Source organism: Scardinius erythrophthalmus (genome assembly GCF_964197995.2).
Source record: "Scardinius erythrophthalmus genome assembly, chromosome: 5".
NCBI lineage: Eukaryota > Metazoa > Chordata > Actinopteri > Cypriniformes > Leuciscidae > Scardinius > Scardinius erythrophthalmus.
In genome coordinates, this window is record NC_138225.1 from 37,103,549 (window position 1) to 37,121,787 (window position 18,239).

The following is an 18,239-nucleotide window of genomic DNA, read 5'->3' on the forward strand; positions in this document are numbered from 1 at the left end:
AACACAAATTTAAAATGCTTGAACTTTTTTTACAAACAAGCTCAAACAAGAACAAAACAATGGATTTTTACTGCCAAATTTACCAATGCTTTAACCCTGTATGTCAGAACAGATAACACCATGTTCTAAACCTAACCTTACAGGCTAAAGTCAAGGTAAACAGCTGTTTTTGTGAATTGAAACACAAATATATCCCCTGTATTTTATTCTATTCTTACTGAGAAACAGCTGATTGAATTATGCAAATAATTAGAAGATGACTCTTTTTTTTCTCTTTCTTTTTCTGTTTGTATATTTTGTATTTTCACATTATTCCATTGCTAGTGAGAAACAGCTGATTGAAGTTATGCAAATATGGGACAATGTGGCATTGTCCCGTCTAGTCACAGCCTGGTTTGACGCCCATCAGAGGATGATGTCCATTTTCCTTGCCCCTTACTTCCCTTTCCTCAACCCCATTGAGGAGTTTTCTCAGCCTGGAGATGAAAGGTTTTTGACCATAGTCCACAGGACCAAATGTCACTCCTGTATGCAAAAGATGCTGTATACCAAGACATCACAGCTGAACACTGCCAGGGGTGGATAAGGCATGTTACTGTAAAAGATTCTTCCCAAGATGCCTTGCCAGGGAAGATATCAGGTGTGATGTGGATGAGAACGTGGACAAATGCAGAAGACCGGGCAGATTAGAAGATGGCCTTTTCTGTTTGTATATTTTGTATTTTCACATACAGTAATACTGTAAATGGCAGCTATATTGCATATTTTTGTTATCTTGCAGAAATGTCCTGTTGCAAATAGCCGTTACTGCAGCAATTCTGTCTCTGTCTTCTTTTTTCATAAACCATTCTATAAAGCTACTCTAAGAAGGGTCATTTATTTTGTTGTATTGAATTTCTGCTGCAAAAAACAACAACAACAACAACAACAACAAAATGCATGCATTTACATTACAAACAAAACAAAAATGTAGAGAGACTTAAAAAAAAACTGCAGTGCAAAACACAATCTATGATCAATACAATATACTGTCTGTTGTATAAGGGCAGATCTGACACATGTAAAATAATGCAGTTTCTGTAATTTCAGCAGATGATAGTGTTTTTTTGTCATTGTGTTATGATTGACTAAATGTTCCTGTTGGAAGAGAACATGTGTTAGTGTTTTGAATAATTATTTGATTTTGAAACATGTTTGCAGTGTTTTGTTAGACATTGTGTATTGTGTTAGTGTATTATTGTATTTTGAAAATTAGTTTTGGAGTTTAGTTTACAATGTGTGATTTTGAGCATGAAATTAACCGTTTTGCCAATTGTGTGTTTTAGGTGTGTTGGTGTGTTAAGAGTTTAGGAAATTTGTTAAAAGTATTGAAAAAATTGTCATAGCGATCGTAAAAAACTGTATTGTATTTTGAAAATTAGTTTTGGAGTTTAATTTACAATATGTGATTTTGAGCATGAAATTAACCGTTTTGCCAATTGTGTGTTTTAGGTGTGTTGGTGTGTTAAGAGTTTAGGAAACTTGTTAAATGTATGAAAAAACTGTCATAGCGATTGTAAAAAACTGTATGCAAATATGCCAATGTGGCATTCCACCATTCCCGTCTAGTCACAGCCTGGTTTGATGCCCATCAGAGGATGATGTTTATTTTCCTTGCCCCTTACTTCCCTTTCCTCAACCCCACTGAGGAGTTTTCTCAGCCTGGAGATGAAAGGTTTTTGACCATAGTCCACAGGACCAAATGTCACTCCTGTATGCAAAAGATGCTGTATACCGAGACATCACAGCTGAACACTGCCAGGGGTGAATAAGGCATGTTACTGTAAAAGATTCTTCCCAAGATGCCTTGCCAGGGAAGATATCAGGTGTGATGTGGATGAGAACATGTGGACAAATGCAGAAGACTACAGAAGGCTACTCTAAGAAGGGTCATTTATTTTGTTGTACTTGATTTCTGCAGCAAAAAAAAAAAAAAAAAATGCATGCATTTACATTACAAACAAAACAAAAAAATAGAGACTTCCAAAAAAAAAAAAAAATACTGCAGTGCAAAACACAATCTATGATCAATACAATATACTGTCTATTGTATAAGGGCAGACCTGACACATAAAATAATGCAGTTTCTGTAATTTCAGCAGATGATAGAGGTTTTTGTTTTTTTTTTGTCATTGTGTTATGATTGACTAAATGTTCCTGTTGGAAGAGAACATGTGTTAGTGTTTTGAATAATGATTTGATTTTGAAACATGTTTGCAGTGTTTTGTTAGACCTTGTGTATTCTGTTAGTGTATTATTGTATTTTGAAAATTAGTTTTGGAGTTTAGTTTACAATGTGTGATTTTGAGCATGAAATTAACCGTTTTGCCAATTGTGTGTTTTAGGTGTGTTGGTGTGTTAAGAGTTTAGGAAATTTGTTAAAAGTATTGAAAAAATTGTCATAGCGATTGTAAAAAACTAATTATACGTGACCTTTTGAAAGACTGAAATAGCAGGCCTATTCTTGTAAAACCTATCTTTCTTTTATTTAGGCCACAACTTAAAAACAAAAAACTGTCTAAAACCGCGTAGCACTGCCTTTGCCAAATAAAGAGGGCTTGTTTTCAGCTGCTACAGTGTTTTCAATATCATAATCCTTCCATTCAATAGAAATCTCTCAAAAACAGTTTTTATGTCAATAGCCATCTTCCCCTCCACAGGAGACCATAACCGTCTGAAATACTGCTGTAGCTAACTGTAAATGTCTAATTTAATTAACATAGCCATCGAGATGTTATAACTGATTATAACTTGAGTGAACGCACTTCCTCTTTATATCACTGCCACCTTGTGGTAAATAGAACACAGCTTGGTTTGTTAAAGTTTACTTCACTATATTACTATTAAATCCTAATCTAATCATGACAAACTATATATCGTTGGAAAGGTCTAAGACTCCTAAATAGATATTTTTCCACTTTTTTTGTTACAAATTATGTAGGCAGAGTAATCGATGTATTAATGACAAGAGTGCACCTAAAAAAATCTGCATCATAACAGGAGTTCGATGCACCCACTTTTAATCATTGAAACTTCTGTTTTTATGCTAAAAAATCATAATAAAACATATATTCTAGTATTTGTCAATTGAAATGTATAAAATAATATTATAAAAATAGAGAAAATCCATCTACATTTTCATAGTTCATGTTTGAATGAGAATTATAATGTTAGTATATAGTTATAATAATTAGTATATGTTCATTTGAATAATGAATAATGTGAATAATGTTCATTTTGTAATAAAACATTTTTTTGTGTGTGTGGATTTGCTATAATATACTAATTGCTATATTGGTAGTCTTCTGACCAGCAACAGCCCACCTTCACAATGTTATGTTCAATAACAGCGAGGCAAGACAGTCTCAGTAGCCAAACAGAGCTGTCAGAGTATGGAGCGAAATATGTGCCATAATTTAACAAACAAATCCAGCATTTTGCAAACAAACTCAATCTACTTTGCAAAGGAAAACTCGACTCGCAAACAAACTCAATCTACTTCGCAAAGGAAAACTCGACTCGCAAACAAACAGAAAGCAATGTGCAAGCACAAAGGTCACAAATGCGTCCAGGCAGATTTTCTCACAAATGCGTCCAGGCAGATTTTCTCACAAATGCGTCCTGGCAGATTTTCTCACAAATGCGTCCAGGCAGATTTTCTCACAAATGCGTCCTGGCAGATTTTCTCACAAATGCGTCCAGGCAGATTTTCTCACAAATGCAGTTGAGCAACTTCCTCCTCTAAAACAGTAGATGGCGCTAAACTATAGGCTAATTTAGCGCTAGTCTCCCAGGAGAAGCACTGATTTGAAACTTGCATTTGCCTACAGCTGAGGAAAATGACCGGTGAACGGGTGTGTTTCAGTCTTATTTGATCTATAATTAACCTTTTTGAGGTTTTCTCTTGCCAAACGTTTATTGCATATCTAGACAGAAATCCACATTAGCACCATAAATTAGTGATTATGTCTACACTTGAACGAATCTATTTCTTTCGTTCTCCATAAATGAATGAGAACATTTCATTTAATTGAGCGGCGGGTTTCATTTGTGTGTCCAAAATAATAATTTGGGCACTGCATAGGCTACGTCACAGGCAAGATAAGAAACAATTGTATATTGTTTTTTTTTTTTTTTTTTTTTGCATTAATTATTTTATTACATTAATTGTTAAGCTGACTGAATTCCAACAAGGCTAAATAAATAAATAAGTGGGAGCCTCCTTTCAATTAAATTAAATGTTCTCATTAATTTATGGAGAACGAAAGAAATAGATTCATTCAAGTGTAGACATAATCACTAATTTAGTAATTTCGCTTGAGTCCGATGCAGAAAAAAATGACAAAAAGCAACAAGATGGCAGAGCTTTCAGCTTATAGATTCCCCGATCCTAGAGAGTGAAGTGCTACTAAGTGCTAATGTGGATTTCTGTCTAGATATGCAATAAACGTTTGGCAAGAGAAAACCTAAAAAAGGTTAATTATAGATCAAATAAGACAGAAACACACCCGTTCACCGGTCATTTTCCTCAGCTGTAGGCAAAGGCAAGTTTCAAATCAGTGCTTCTCCCGGGAGACTAGCGCTAAATTAGCCTATAGTTTAGCGCCATCTACTGTTTTAGAAGAGGAAGTTGCTTAACTGCATTTGTGAGAAAATCTGCCTGCACACATTTGTGAGAAAATCTGCCTGGAAGCATTTGTGAGAAAATCTGCCTGGACACATTTGTGAGAAAATCTGCCTGCACGCATTTGTGAGAAAATCTGCCTGGACGCATTTGTGAGAAAATCTGCCTGGACGCATTTGTGACCTTTGTGCTTGCACATTGGTTTCTTTTTGTTTGCGAGTCGAGATTTCCTTTGCAAAGCGGATCGAGTTTGTTTGCGAGTCGAGTTTTCCTTTGCGAAGTAGATTGAGTTTGTTTGCAAAATGCTGGATTTGTTTGTTAAATTATGGCACATATTTCGCTCCATATTAGAGCCTTTGCTTTCAGCATATCAGCTTGCAAATCACCTCATTGAAAGCACAAATGTTATCCAATAGAAACTTTATTTAGGTCTAATTGCAAACCAATCCAAGTCAACCGTCCTGTTTGGAAATGCTGCTGAACTTTTATACACGTGCAGAGCGGAGAGCAGGAGCCAGGGAACTGCACTCTCGTTCTCCACTGCCACACTCACAAGATGGATCCACCGAGGCCTAAAAAGTGTTTTACACTGCTAGAAGTTGTTGAGGGGGTTTCTATGTCGAGTGATGATGAGCAAAATCATCCATCAAACAATGATGAGCCAAATCTTCATTCAAGTGATCATGAACCAGACGTGCTTTTGCCAGAGGAAATGTCCGATTTAACCCTAGAACAGAGTGTGATATATTTTTTTCTATTCTATTACACAAGCTTTACTAATTTTACTGGGTTATGTGTAAATATGCCGTGAACATATAATTTTATGATAAGTATACAATTTAGATGTGTATATATAATTGAATTATGGAAGCATGTACTGTTAGTTTTATGCTTTATTCAGTTTGTACAATAGTTGCATGTACCATACTATTTTTTTTACTATATTCAGTTTGTACCATATTGTTGTGTAAGTTTTATACTATATTCAGTTTGTACTATATTGTTGCAATAGGAATTCAGATGATGATGGTGAGGACTTGCCTGAATCTTCAACCTCATCTGCATCAGCTACTACATCTACTTTCAGTGGGTTTAGTGAAGAAGGGAGAAGGAGAAGCAGAGGAAGAGGGAGATGTACTCAACCTGCTGTTTCTTCAGGTATCACTGAGGCAAGATGGCACAGCTCAGATGAACCCGACATCCCACCACCTGAGGTTGTGTTTAGACCAGCTCGAACTCCTGGCCCTCAGCTTTTAACATTGCTCTGGAAAAGTTTCAGCAGTTCTTTTCTTCTACGGTGTGTCAGACCATAATTCTGAACTCAAATGCTTATGCAGCTGAGCACCAAGACACAACCAGGAAGCCATGGCAGGACATGTCCCCTGAAGGATCTATTCTATTACCTGTCATCATCTACATGGGTCTGGTAAAAGTACCACAAATGTCAAATTACTGGAGCGGGTCCAGACTGTACAAGTTTGGCTTTCCTGCCACTGTCATGTCTGGCAAGAAATGTCAGGCCATTTCAGGAGCACTGCATCTCAGCGATCCTAAGATGGATGCTGAGAATGTGAAAATGAAGGGGACTCCGGCCTATGATCGCCTGGGTAAATTGAAGCGAGTATACCAGGAGATAAGAGATGCCTGCAAGACCTTTTTTCACCTTCATCAACATATCGCTGTAGATGAGAGGATGGTGGCATCCAAAGCGAGGAGTGGTCTGAGGCAGTACCAAAAAGAGAAGCCAACGAAGTGGGGGTACAAGCTTTTCGTTTTAGCTGATTCAGCCCATGGATACATGTGGGATTTTTTTATTTATTTTATGAGGGCAAATCCCCCGAAGGACAAAATGGACAAAGTAAGGGGCTGAGTTAGGAATCCGTGATGGCGCTGGTGGATGAGAAGATGCTGGGAACTGGCCACAAGCTGTAGACAATTTCTACACCAGCCCATCACTTTTCAGAGACCTCCTCCAGAAGGGCGGGACCATTCGGAGCAACCGGGTGGGCTTCCCACAGACTACTGCAAACAGAAATGCTCCCCGTGGGAGTATGCAGTGGATTCGTGACAACAGGCTCCTCTTTGTTGAATGGAAGGACACCAAGGAGGGGTCATGTGATCCTCCTTCCATTCAGCAGATGGAGATCACACCGTACGGAGGAGGGTGAAGACGAGAGCTGGAGGATGGACAGAACTCACTGTACCTATACTTACTGCAGTGCATGACTATAGCAAGTGAGTTGAATATATTCAGTGGTGTTGTGTACAACAATTGTACAAATGAGTTCATATTTTATTTACATGATCACATTTGCATGTAGATTTGAAATATATTCTATTATTTTCCACACAGGTACATGGGAGGAGTTGATCTCTCTGATGCCCTTGTCGGGTATTACAAAGTACTCCGAAAGACCAGGAAGTGGTACCGCTCGATTTTCTACCACTTCATTGACATCGCAGTGGTAAATGCCTTCATCCTGCACCAGCAGTTGGCTCTGCTGCTCATAACCAAAGAGCAAAAACACAGCGGGAATTCAGTGAAGATTTGGTTATGGAGCTTGCAGACTGGATGCCTCCAACTGATAAAAGCGATGACCCCAGGCGAAGATGCCGAGTGTGCCATCGGAAAACACTTGTGTTCTGCCAGGGATGTGCATCCTACTTGTGTTTTCAAACAACACGAGATTGCTTCAATTACTGCCATGCTGTAAATAGATTGTAGTGTTCAGAAATTGTGAAAATGTTTATATAGTTGTAAATAGTTGAAAAATTGGAAATAGTTTGATATTTATTTTTCCAGTTTTGTATTTCATTATTCTTTTCTTTCACTGTTTACTAGTCATGTTTCAGTTGCAATTTGTATAGAAAAGTGAAAATGTTTGTGAAAAGTTTGGAAAAAGGTAAAAGAAAAAAGAAAAAAATCTCTCTCTCTCTTTGTGTTTGTGCTGTGGTGTCGGATGTCAGTTCAAGCAACTATGAACAAGGGTGTCTCCTAGTGGCCATTTGTGGTATGCCAACTAAAAGTCTCACAGAAACCTCTTTTTTTAAAAATATCAAGTTGAAAATTGAAACACAACTCATTTAGACTTGTGGCTTTTACTTTTTAGCATTTTTAGGCGGAAACATATATTTATTAATATATATATTTAATAGAATAAAACAAATATTACAGCAAATTTTCATAGCAATAAACTAAAACTTTAATAACTTGTAGAAAGATTAATATTTTTATTAACAATGTCTTCTTTCAAAAGAGACCAACCTTATATCTGTATCCCAAAGCATTCATGAATTACAGCTGTTTAAGTTGTTTAGTGCATTTTCACGTCTATGCCCCAAAATGGGGGTGACAGTTAAAGGGGTTAAAGGGATAGTTCACCCAAAAATGAAAATGAGTCATCATTTACTCACCCTCAAGTTGTTCCAAAGCTGTATGAGTTTCTTTCTTCTGTTGAACACAACAGAAGATATTTGAAAGAATGTTGGTGACCAAACAGTTGACGGCACTCATTGACTTCCATAGCAGGGAAATAAATACTATGGAAGTCAATTGCCCTCTAGAAATCATAATCTTCCTCATCATCAAAATCATCATGGACGTGGTTTCACAAAAAACTGCAAAAATGGAAAAGTGGACTCTGTCACAATTATGCAACCTTGAAAGCCTTTCTTGGAACTATAGAAATACCACTTCTACTACTACTACTACTACTACTACTAGTTGTAGTAGTAGTAATAATAATAATACTAATAAACCGTCTTTAAACGTCAGATAAAGTAAGGCTGGAATGTTATTAGTTCTTTAAGTTTCGATGTTCACTGTAAACTATTTGAAGTATTTTAACTGTTGTTGGATGAATAAACTTTTTTGATAAACGGCCTAACAGTAAATAAATATTTATTATGCTGTTAAGAAAAGTCAATAATCCTAAAACTGCCGCTATAAATGTAAGGGTTGTTTTCACAATGAGCCACCTGTATTTGTGTCCTGGCCCTTTAAATTTTCCCGACCAATCGGGAAGCTCGGCTGTCTTATTGCACACATCCTTTTCCGTCTCAAGCAAAACACTAAACACACAGGCGCTGTGTGCTCATCTCCAGGACAACAAAACACCCAGAGAGAAAATAAAAAAAAACAATTGCCTCAGGTATTCATATTTTAAATAAACAATTATATTTACCTCATTCCTGTGACGATGTGTCTTCATCGTTAGTTTTCCTCCATTCTTTACTGTCGTCCATCCAGTTTCTGGTTTAGCTCTGCACAATTTCCAGGCCTGTACTAACCACACTAATATCCTCGTGTCAACTTAAAACGTTTGTGCTATCAGAAAATATAGACCAGCATATACATTTAAATATCATGACATTATGTGCCTTATAAATGTTTTAACTAAACACGTGCGTTTGGAAACATAGTAATACAGGTAGACACAAAGTATGTGGTGCCCTGCTGAAAAATCCAGCATAAACATACCTTAAGATGGTGACCAGTAGTGATGGATTTTACAGCAGGGTTATAAGATTTAAATTTATTATGTCTACTAAATTGTACATTTTTCTAATAGTATACCATGGCTCAGGACGGGGTGATACTGCAATTCAACTTTCCCACGTTTGGGGACTCCATGCTTCAAAAGATGGATGCTCTTCGTCGAGACAGACGTTTCTGTGATGTAGTGATCCGCATCAATGAATTGGAAGTGCCTGGACACAAAGTGGTATTTGCTGCTGGCTCCCCTTTCCTTAGAGACCAGTTTGTCCTTCAGGACTCACATGAAGTACAAATATCTACACAGCAGGATGCAGAGGTTGGACAGAGGCTTCTTTTGTCTTGTTACACTGGGACTCTTGAGTTCCCGGAGCTGGAATTAGTACACTACTTAACCGTTGCTAGTTTCCTACAGATGGGTCATATTGTAGAACAGTGCACCGAAGCTCTAAATAAATTCATAAAACCACACGAGGTTAAAGACGAGCGTGCATCATCTCGACAGCCCTCGGACTATAACGCACAGCGTGGCCCACCGGCTGTGGAGACGGTATGTGATGAAGAGGATGAGGTAGACAATGATGGAGAAGACAACTTCATTGAAGAAGAAGATGATGATGATGATGATGATGTAATCATACAGCCCAAGTCTCCACCTGTGTTTAGAAACTCTCAGAGCAACAATAGAGATGAGGACAGTCCCATTAGCATTGTTAAGGTGGAATCAATAGATGAGCGGATGTCTGAGAACTTCCAGAGTCGCTCAAGTCGCTCTCCGAAACTGCGCTCACCTGAGCCACAACATTCCCTGATAAACTCCACAGTGGAAACCCGGCCTGCCGAGCTCACCGTCAACCCTGCAGCTGAATGTTCGCTGTCCCCACCTGGAACCAGTGGCTCGGGGAAGGGGAATCTTTGGGGATGCTCAAGGAATTCCGATAAAGGAATGCAGTGGTACCACCAGTGCCCGAAATGTGCACGCGTGTTCCGTCAACTGGAGAACTACGCCAACCATCTGAAGATGCACAAGCTGTTTATGTGCCTCTTGTGTGGAAAGACATTTACCCAGAAAGGAAACCTGCACCGGCACATGCGCGTCCATGCCGGCATCAAACCCTTCCAATGTAAGATATGTGGAAAGACTTTTACCCAGAAGTGCTCGCTGCTAGACCACCTGAACCTTCACAGTGGGGACAAACCACACCGTTGTAATTATTGTGACATGGTGTTTGCGCATAAACCAGTTCTCCGTAAACACCTGAAGCAGATCCATGGAAAAAACAGTTTTGACAATGCCAACGAAGGCAGTTTGCTTGAAGGATTATAAATTCATATCAATATAAGTTACACAGACATGACTTTGTCTTGCAGACACAATTCTGTAAATCAGTGGTTCTCAAGCAGGGGGCCGGTCTAGTAGGGAGCCTCGGCAAACATCCAAGAGGGCCCCGGTAAGTCTTAAATGCCTGGTTTTGCAAGGCAAGGCTTAAAATATGTTTGAGCTGAAAGCAACTTGGCCAAATTCATTACAACAGATGTGCCAGAGGTACATAACAGCCTATTTAGGATAGACTTCAAATATTGTCTTGGACAGGGGTGTCCAAATCTGCTCCTGGAGGACTCCAACCCCGACTGAACACACCTGAAAGAGCTAATCAAGGTCTTAGGCATACTATAAACTTCTGAGCAGTTGGAGCTAAACTCTGCAGGACATTGTCCCTCCAGGAGCAAGATTGGACACCGCTGATCTTGGACAAAGGGGGGCCTTTGAGTAAAAAAAATAACATAATTAAGTTGAGAACCACTACTGTAAGTCATTAACATCTGCTGGTTGGTAGGTACATGTGCAGTCAAAATCAGGTTTAATGTCTTTTTTTGCAAACTGCAGGTCAAGGGAGATTAAACGTATTAAACTGATTTTGAATGCTGCTGTGGCATCATTTGACTGTGTCATATCTTTTGTAAAGATTAAAATATATTGATTCGGTACATCTGATCTGACTGTATTTCAGTTTTGAATGCTAACGTATCACTTCCTCATTTGCAGACAGCTGTATTTCAACACTATGTGCAACTCTTGGTCTATAATGAATGTTTTCATACTTCCATCCGTGTAAACATGCCAGAATTTGGAGAGAATCGCTGTGACTCGTTAATAAATAACTGCAGATACTGCATGAAATGTGCACTTGCTTTTGTTAATGTTTGTCATGTGTGCTATATACAAATAAATGTGGACAGTTTGTATAATACATTAAGGATTCCAACATTCAAATCGGGTCCAATTATGTTTATTTCTTTACTTTTATGGCAGCTCTATCATGGTGGCAGAGTGTTAACGTGGACACATTGCATGTCGACCTCCGTCCACAGGAAGATTTACACCTGTTATAAATGTTGCTGCATCAGATGCCAGGAAGGCGATAGCATGAGCTACTTCCTCTACTTCCCCTGGTCTGCCGAGAGCATGGGTCACCTTGGTTTTCTCAAGGAACTGCAGCAAAGCAAAAAACACATGACGTGTGATTAATTGGAAACGTATATTACAGTGAAATAAACACTCTCGCATTAGATAAAGCATTTGACCTGAGCATACTGGTCCTCATCCAGTCCTGCACGCTTGTGAACTTCTGTTATAATTACTCCTGGGCTGTAAAGACAAAGCATTTCAAGTCATTTTGTATTCAATGTAGCAATTGTATGGCACATAAAAAAACAGCAGAAAGAAACTTACCCTACTGAGTTGACTCGTACTTGCTTCGATGCTAACTCTACAATTAACATAAGGTGAGAAAACACTTATTTGTACAGAAGTAATACCCAAGCCCTTTGGATTAATTACAAACTAGTAGTAGAAGAGACCAGGGCTAGTTGTCACACTGTTTGTTTGTTCCAGTATATTTCTCAGAGCAGGTTTTTATTCAAAATCTATTTCTATGAACGCACATAAAATTGGCTACAAAAATATATTTATCATTTCAACCATTAAAGAGTTTGTTCGCTCAAAAATGAAAACTGTCATCAATTACTCACCTTTTCGTTCATCTTCGAAACACAAATAATATTTGAAATAAAATCTGAGCTATTTCTATCCCTCCATTGACAGTTCACGCAACTATCACTTTGTCACTTAAAGTTCATAAAGGGATAAAACTAATCCATGTGAATTGAGCGGTTTAGTCCAAATTTTCTGAAGAGACTTAATCGCTTTATGAACAGATTGAATTTATGCTTTTGTTCACATAAAACATTGATATGCGAACATAAACAGAAGCTCAACCAAACCTGGTTGACGCGTGACAACAAACCTCATTGGTTCTAGCGGAAGCTCAAACGAGCTGCGTGACACATGAGAATGAACCTCATAGGTCCATCGCTCAGATTTTATTAAAAATATCTTCATTTGTGTTCTGAAGATGAACAAAAGTCTTTACTACATGGAACAACATGAGGGTGAGTAATTAATGACAGAATTTTCATTTAAGGGTGAATTAACCCTTTAATTCTCCAATAGCAGGTCATGTCACAACGGAATATGCTATTAAACAGCCTATTAGCTAAATTAAAACACTAAAAAAATAATGAAACCAAGCAATTCAAAGCAAATTAAACAGCAAAAATGTAAAAGGTAATATGCAACAATACCAAACCATTGTTTTGGTCAACAAATATTGTAAATTATATATGTATAAATAGAACATAACCTGAAATGTATTTAAAGACAAAGGAAACAAGCCTATTAACTCGAAACTGTAGTTACTGAGAAATAGACCTTGTGACAACTTCCCCATGCGGCAAATAGCCCCGGTTTTCTGTAAATAACATTGATGATTCTTGAGATGTCACCTCACCAAGAGCAACACAGCGTGTGAACTGGTCGATGGCTGATTTGGACATACAGTAGGCAAGTACACCAGGAAACTATAACAGACAGAAAAAATGTGTAAGCAAGCATATCAACTAGAGCCTACATGAATAAAACAATGAGCAAATATTTTGTATTTCTATGGTTTATGGCTCATTTGATACTGATGTATAAACTGATCAAACTCACTGATCGCTGCCCATTCACACTGGACACATTCACAATTGAGCCTTTAGTTTTGATAAGATGTGGCACGCAGAGATGAGTGAGATGATATACTGATCTGAAAGAAAAGAAAATGTTTGACTTTGTGTCTTCTTGTCCTTATATAAAGTCAAAGATCCACATCTTTAGATTATTTTATTGCAGGGGTTAAATAAATCTATAAATCTTTAAATAAACCCGTTGCAGAGGCTGAGGGTCCGGGGAAAGGTTTAGACAAAAACTGTGTAAAAAAAAAAAGAGAAAGAAATTCAATTAAATAATCATAATAAAAAATAGATTAAATAAATAAATGAGTAAAATAAACATAATTAAAACATTAAAAATATAACAAAAAATTAAGATAAATAAATAATATATTATAATATTATATATTATAATCGTATAGTACTGAGTAAAACATGTCAAAATGTAACTTAATATACACTAAATATTTCCCATTATTATAAAACATATTTATAATATTTTACAGTATAAATTGGGTCTTCATACAGGATACTCTCTCTCTCTCTCTCTCTATATATGCCTTTTAAATTTTTGTTTGGAGGTCCCTCACATGAGGATGGCCATATTTTAGGGTCTGTGACATCTAAATGATTGAAAACCCCAGATCTACTAAATCCCATGCACAGATGACAGATGTAACTCACACATATGACAAGTTTTACCTGACATTAACAGACATGACCTTGTCATACTGGGCCATATCTGTTGTCTCTATACTGCCCATGGCGAGTATTCCTGCACTGTTGATCAGGACATCCAGCTTCCCAAAGTGAGCAATGACCTCTTCAACTGTCCTCTTCACAGTATCCTCATCTGTCAAGTCTCCTGGCACCAATAAGGGCTAAAGACGTTTGACAGGGGCCAAAGGGACATAGATGAGTATTTATTTGTAAATAATAATAGCATATTAAAATGATTTTGATTGCATTTGACATGTTTCAGTGTGATTTACCTTAACTGCTCCACAAGCTTCGCACTCTTTTGCGACTTTAGTGAGATTTTCTACATCGCGTCCATTCAGCGCCAGCCGGGCACCCAGTTTGGCAAACAGCACTGCTGTGCCAGCTCCTATTCCTGAACTTGCGCCAGTTATCAGTGTGACTTTGTCGTTTAAAGAGCAAACCTAAAACGCCAAATCAAGGTGACAGTTTAGTGTGCAACGTAGTACAATTCAGAAGCAACTAACGTTAGATGTGAACGACAGTTTTTGGATTTCAATTAGTAATATTGAAGTTATGTGAGTGTTTATAAAGTATACTCGACCTACTTTAAATGCACCTGGAGTTGCCATTTAGATTCGAATGATTTTCACAGCTCCTCTCTCTCACTCTGACTGGATCAACTTTATTTCTCCTCTCGCTCGGCTCACGTGCTCTTGTCTAGTAGTGAACTAGTTACGTCATCATCGTGTACCTACAAGAGCATTTTAACAGTTCAGTCCATTACTTTACTTTTCGATGAAGTCAATCAAATCTTAATTGAATTTTTCAGTTTTATTGTTACAGTAATTTTTATATAAGTCTAACTGATGCGGAATTAACGTAATTTATTGGATGAACTAGCATGTTTACCTATATTTCCGGGTTAGCTTCATAACGATTTCAAAATTGTAGTCGTTTTTTTTTTGCCTTTCAAAATTGTAGTTCTTACAAAGTGCAGAATAAATTCAAAACAATGGGAAAAAACCCTATCAATTTCGTGAAAAATGTTATTTGTCAAAGTACAATTGCTCATCTGATTATCCCCTCCCCCCCTCTCATAATTTCCCAACATTAAAACGGCTACATTTAAAAACACAATGTAAAAGTTTATTGGCGAAACAGAGGTGAGTCAGTGTGTACATATTTATGAAACAGCATGAAAGCAAAAAAAAAGGGCACAAAATATTTCTATTTACAATACAAGGCATTATGCATGTTTCGCATCAATCAACCAGCAAATGGGTTGGCATGGACAGTAACATCCTTAATACGGACATCATTGAGAGGACGAAAAGTCTTCTCATTCACAGGGAGTTTCTCTAGTTCATCCAGAGTTTCCAGTCCATCTATAATTCTGTAACAAAGGATGAGTTTGTGTTACAATTCATTACCATTAATACAATACATATAACAGAATTAAATATACAAAAAACGATTAGCTAGTTTATTCATTGAAATGATCAATCACATAAAATAATAGCTGAAAATAAAACACACTAGCAAAAGAAAAAAAAAAGAAAAAAAAAACATACTTTCCAAAAACAGTGTACTTCATGTCCAGGTGAGGCTGTTTTGCATATGTGAAGAAGAACTGTGATGCATTTGTGTTTGGTCCATTATTTGCCATGGACACGACACCCCGGACATTGTGCTACAGAAGACAGACATTAAAGGGAGGATTGAGTTTGATAAGACTAGACAGATGTATAAATTGCTGTTTAAGTCATCTAGTGCAGGCATAATTAACTTGCTTGCTGGATATTGGGAATATTACTTTTAGCACAGACTAGATGGTTGAGAGGTTTTTAACATAAACTGATGTGATATTGAAGTTGACTGAAGATTCTGAACTCCCTGAAACACCTCGATTGTAGTCTTGAGTTTTCTTCACGTTTTCTTCACGAATGTACACGTCACAATATTCCTAATTTAAATAATTCCCGCCCAAGGAATATGCCAAAAATGGGACGAGGCCTAGATGAGTTGTGTTGAAACATTCGGTTACGTTAAGAGGCATGACATTTCTGAAACACGCTCAAAGCGGTTGACCAATCAAACACACTGGTCCAGCAAATCAATCAGAGAACATTGCGTTTTTCGGAAGGAGGGGCTTCATAGAGACCGGAACTAAACAGGCATCACAGAGACCATTGTTGGCTATTGTTCTACGATCAACTTAGGCTTACGATGCTTTTGGGAAATGCAGCCCTGAGAGTTACTGGCAGACTGGGAAGAGAGGTGCTGCAACAATGTAAAATATGTGAAAAATAATGTGTTTTTTGAACATTCAAAGCATGAAAACCTATTCTAGTAGACCCCAAAAACAAAACCAAGACTTTGAAAAAGGTCATAATAGGTCCCCTTTAATCACCAAATCAAGTCATAAGTAACTGTAAAGGCCTGTTCACACCGGGACGAATTTCGCGCGCGATATTCGCCGAAGTTTAACGCCTCGTGACTAAACAAAGGGCGCCAATGTGAGTGTGCACACCGACGCGAAAAACGCCACGCGTAAAAGCGTCATTTTTTAAAAAACGCCTCGGGTTAAAAGTTGACCAGGTATTTTCACACTTGCATCATCAGACCTTAAAAATTAAACTCATGTACATGGACTTCATATATATAGTGCTATGCATAAGTTTAGACACCCATGCTAAAGTTGACTAAAAAGAGGAATAAAAATCATCTTTTGGAAACTGAACTTAATGCCTTAATTTAAAAAATTAGGAAAAATCCAACCTTTAAGGACACCAATTTTCTTTGTGAATGAATAATGTATCGTAAATAAATAAATGTTCTTCCTTAAAATACAGGGTGCATAAGTTTGGACACCCCTATGTTAAATTCCCATAGAGGCAGCAGATTTTTATTTTTAAAGGCCAGTTACTTCATGGATCCAGGATACTATGCATCCTGATAAAGTTCCCTTGGCCTTTGGAATTAAAAACATATGGGAATTTAACATAGGGGTGTCCAAACTTATGCACCCTGTATTTTAAGGAAGAACATTTATTTATTTACGATACATTATTCATTCACAAAGAAAATTGGTGTCCTTAAAGGTTGGATTTTTCCTAATTTTTTAAATTAAGGCATTAAGTTCAATTTCCAAAAGATGATTTTTTATTCCTCTTTTTAGTCAACTTTAGCATGGGTGTTTAAACTTATGCATAGCACTGTATATATATATATTTTTTGTGTGTAATATATTTAAGTATAATAATGCACAACAATACATACTTTAAGATGTTCACTGAATTCATCTTCAAACTTTCTTCCCCAAATACTGGTCCCTCCTTTGCCTGTGCCTGCAAGAAAAACGTAATTTTCATAAATTAATCAACCAAATACTAGACTGGATATGGTTTTAAAAAAAGAAGAGAATTTTATATATATATATATATATATATATATATATATATATATATATGTGAAGATAATACATTAACTAAGCATTCACGCATTTTACAACTGTATAAGCTTAAAAAAAAAAAACGCGGCGTGACTTGAGTTTTAGGAAGGAAAAGAAATCAGTTAGATCAGTTAACTTACCTGTTGGATCTCCAGTCTGGACCATAAAGCCCTTTATGTTTCGATGAAAAATACATCCACTGTAAAACCCACCAGCGCACAGTGCAATAAAATTCTAGGGGAAAATTAAATATATAAATGAACAAAGAGATATCGCTTCTTCAAGAAACAACGTGTGTTTAGGACACAAGGAAAAATATAGTCTTACTTCAGAGCTTTTCGGGCACTTCTCACAGAACAACTCTATTTTAATATCACCAAGGTCTGTATGCAGAGTGACAGCCTGTGAGATGATGAAAGGGGTCTTCTTATTAATATGGCAGAATTATAGAATAAATAATTAGAATGATAATACCGAGTTTATAATAACTAATTCAGAATTAACTAATTGTTGCATGCTGCTCGAAGGTAGGCTTAGCTGCTACCACAGAATACCAATAACTAGGGAACTGTAATTTGGCCAGATTCTACCATAATGCAAACATAAAGCAGGCAAAGCGTTAGATTAATATATTCTATATAATAATAATCTCATATATAAAGGGTAACATTTCCCCCCGTAATTTTCAGCATTGACAGATATGTAAAGAACAATCTTACCATCTTCTAAAGCACAAGGTAAAGTTTACTGGATCATGTGGGCACTGCAAGCAAACCCGCCTTCTGGGTGTTTCACTGTTAAACTTCCGATGGAACTGAATGGCTCATAAAGCATTGGTTCCCCTTTCATCCGGTTCCAACAGCAAGCGCGCTTGT

At 37.2% G+C, this 18,239-nt stretch overlaps 3 protein-coding genes across 3 annotated transcripts; 1 reads left to right on the forward strand and 2 right to left on the reverse strand.

Annotated features, from left to right (window-relative positions):
- The first annotated feature begins 8,715 nt into the window (after nt 1-8,715).
- zbtb26 (zinc finger and BTB domain containing 26) lies at nt 8,716-11,441 on the forward strand. Its single transcript, XM_081367180.1, has 2 exons — nt 8,716-8,814; nt 9,235-11,441. Exon 2 carries the CDS (start codon nt 9,241-9,243, stop codon nt 10,483-10,485), a length of 1,245 nt encoding a protein of 414 aa, XP_081223306.1. The 5' UTR covers nt 8,716-8,814; nt 9,235-9,240; the 3' UTR covers nt 10,486-11,441.
- LOC308691688 (3-oxoacyl-[acyl-carrier-protein] reductase FabG) lies at nt 11,435-14,826 on the reverse strand. Its single transcript, XM_081367181.1, has 8 exons — nt 14,519-14,826; nt 14,204-14,374; nt 13,914-14,092; nt 13,213-13,306; nt 13,010-13,079; nt 11,893-11,929; nt 11,745-11,808; nt 11,435-11,652 (listed from the first exon to the last, which is right to left on the reverse strand). Exons 1-8 carry the CDS (start codon nt 14,540-14,542, stop codon nt 11,494-11,496), a joined length of 798 nt encoding a protein of 265 aa, XP_081223307.1. The 5' UTR covers nt 14,543-14,826; the 3' UTR covers nt 11,435-11,493.
- Nucleotides 14,827-14,837: 11 nt separating this feature from the next.
- Nucleotides 14,838-18,215, reverse strand: ppil3 (peptidylprolyl isomerase (cyclophilin)-like 3). The gene is made up of 6 exons (XM_081367182.1): nt 18,084-18,215; nt 17,692-17,766; nt 17,505-17,598; nt 17,193-17,260; nt 15,485-15,603; nt 14,838-15,306 (listed from the first exon to the last, which is right to left on the reverse strand). Exons 1-6 carry the CDS (start codon nt 18,084-18,086, stop codon nt 15,180-15,182), a joined length of 486 nt encoding a protein of 161 aa, XP_081223308.1. The 5' UTR covers nt 18,087-18,215; the 3' UTR covers nt 14,838-15,179.
- Between the last annotated feature and the right edge of the window lie 24 nt (nt 18,216-18,239).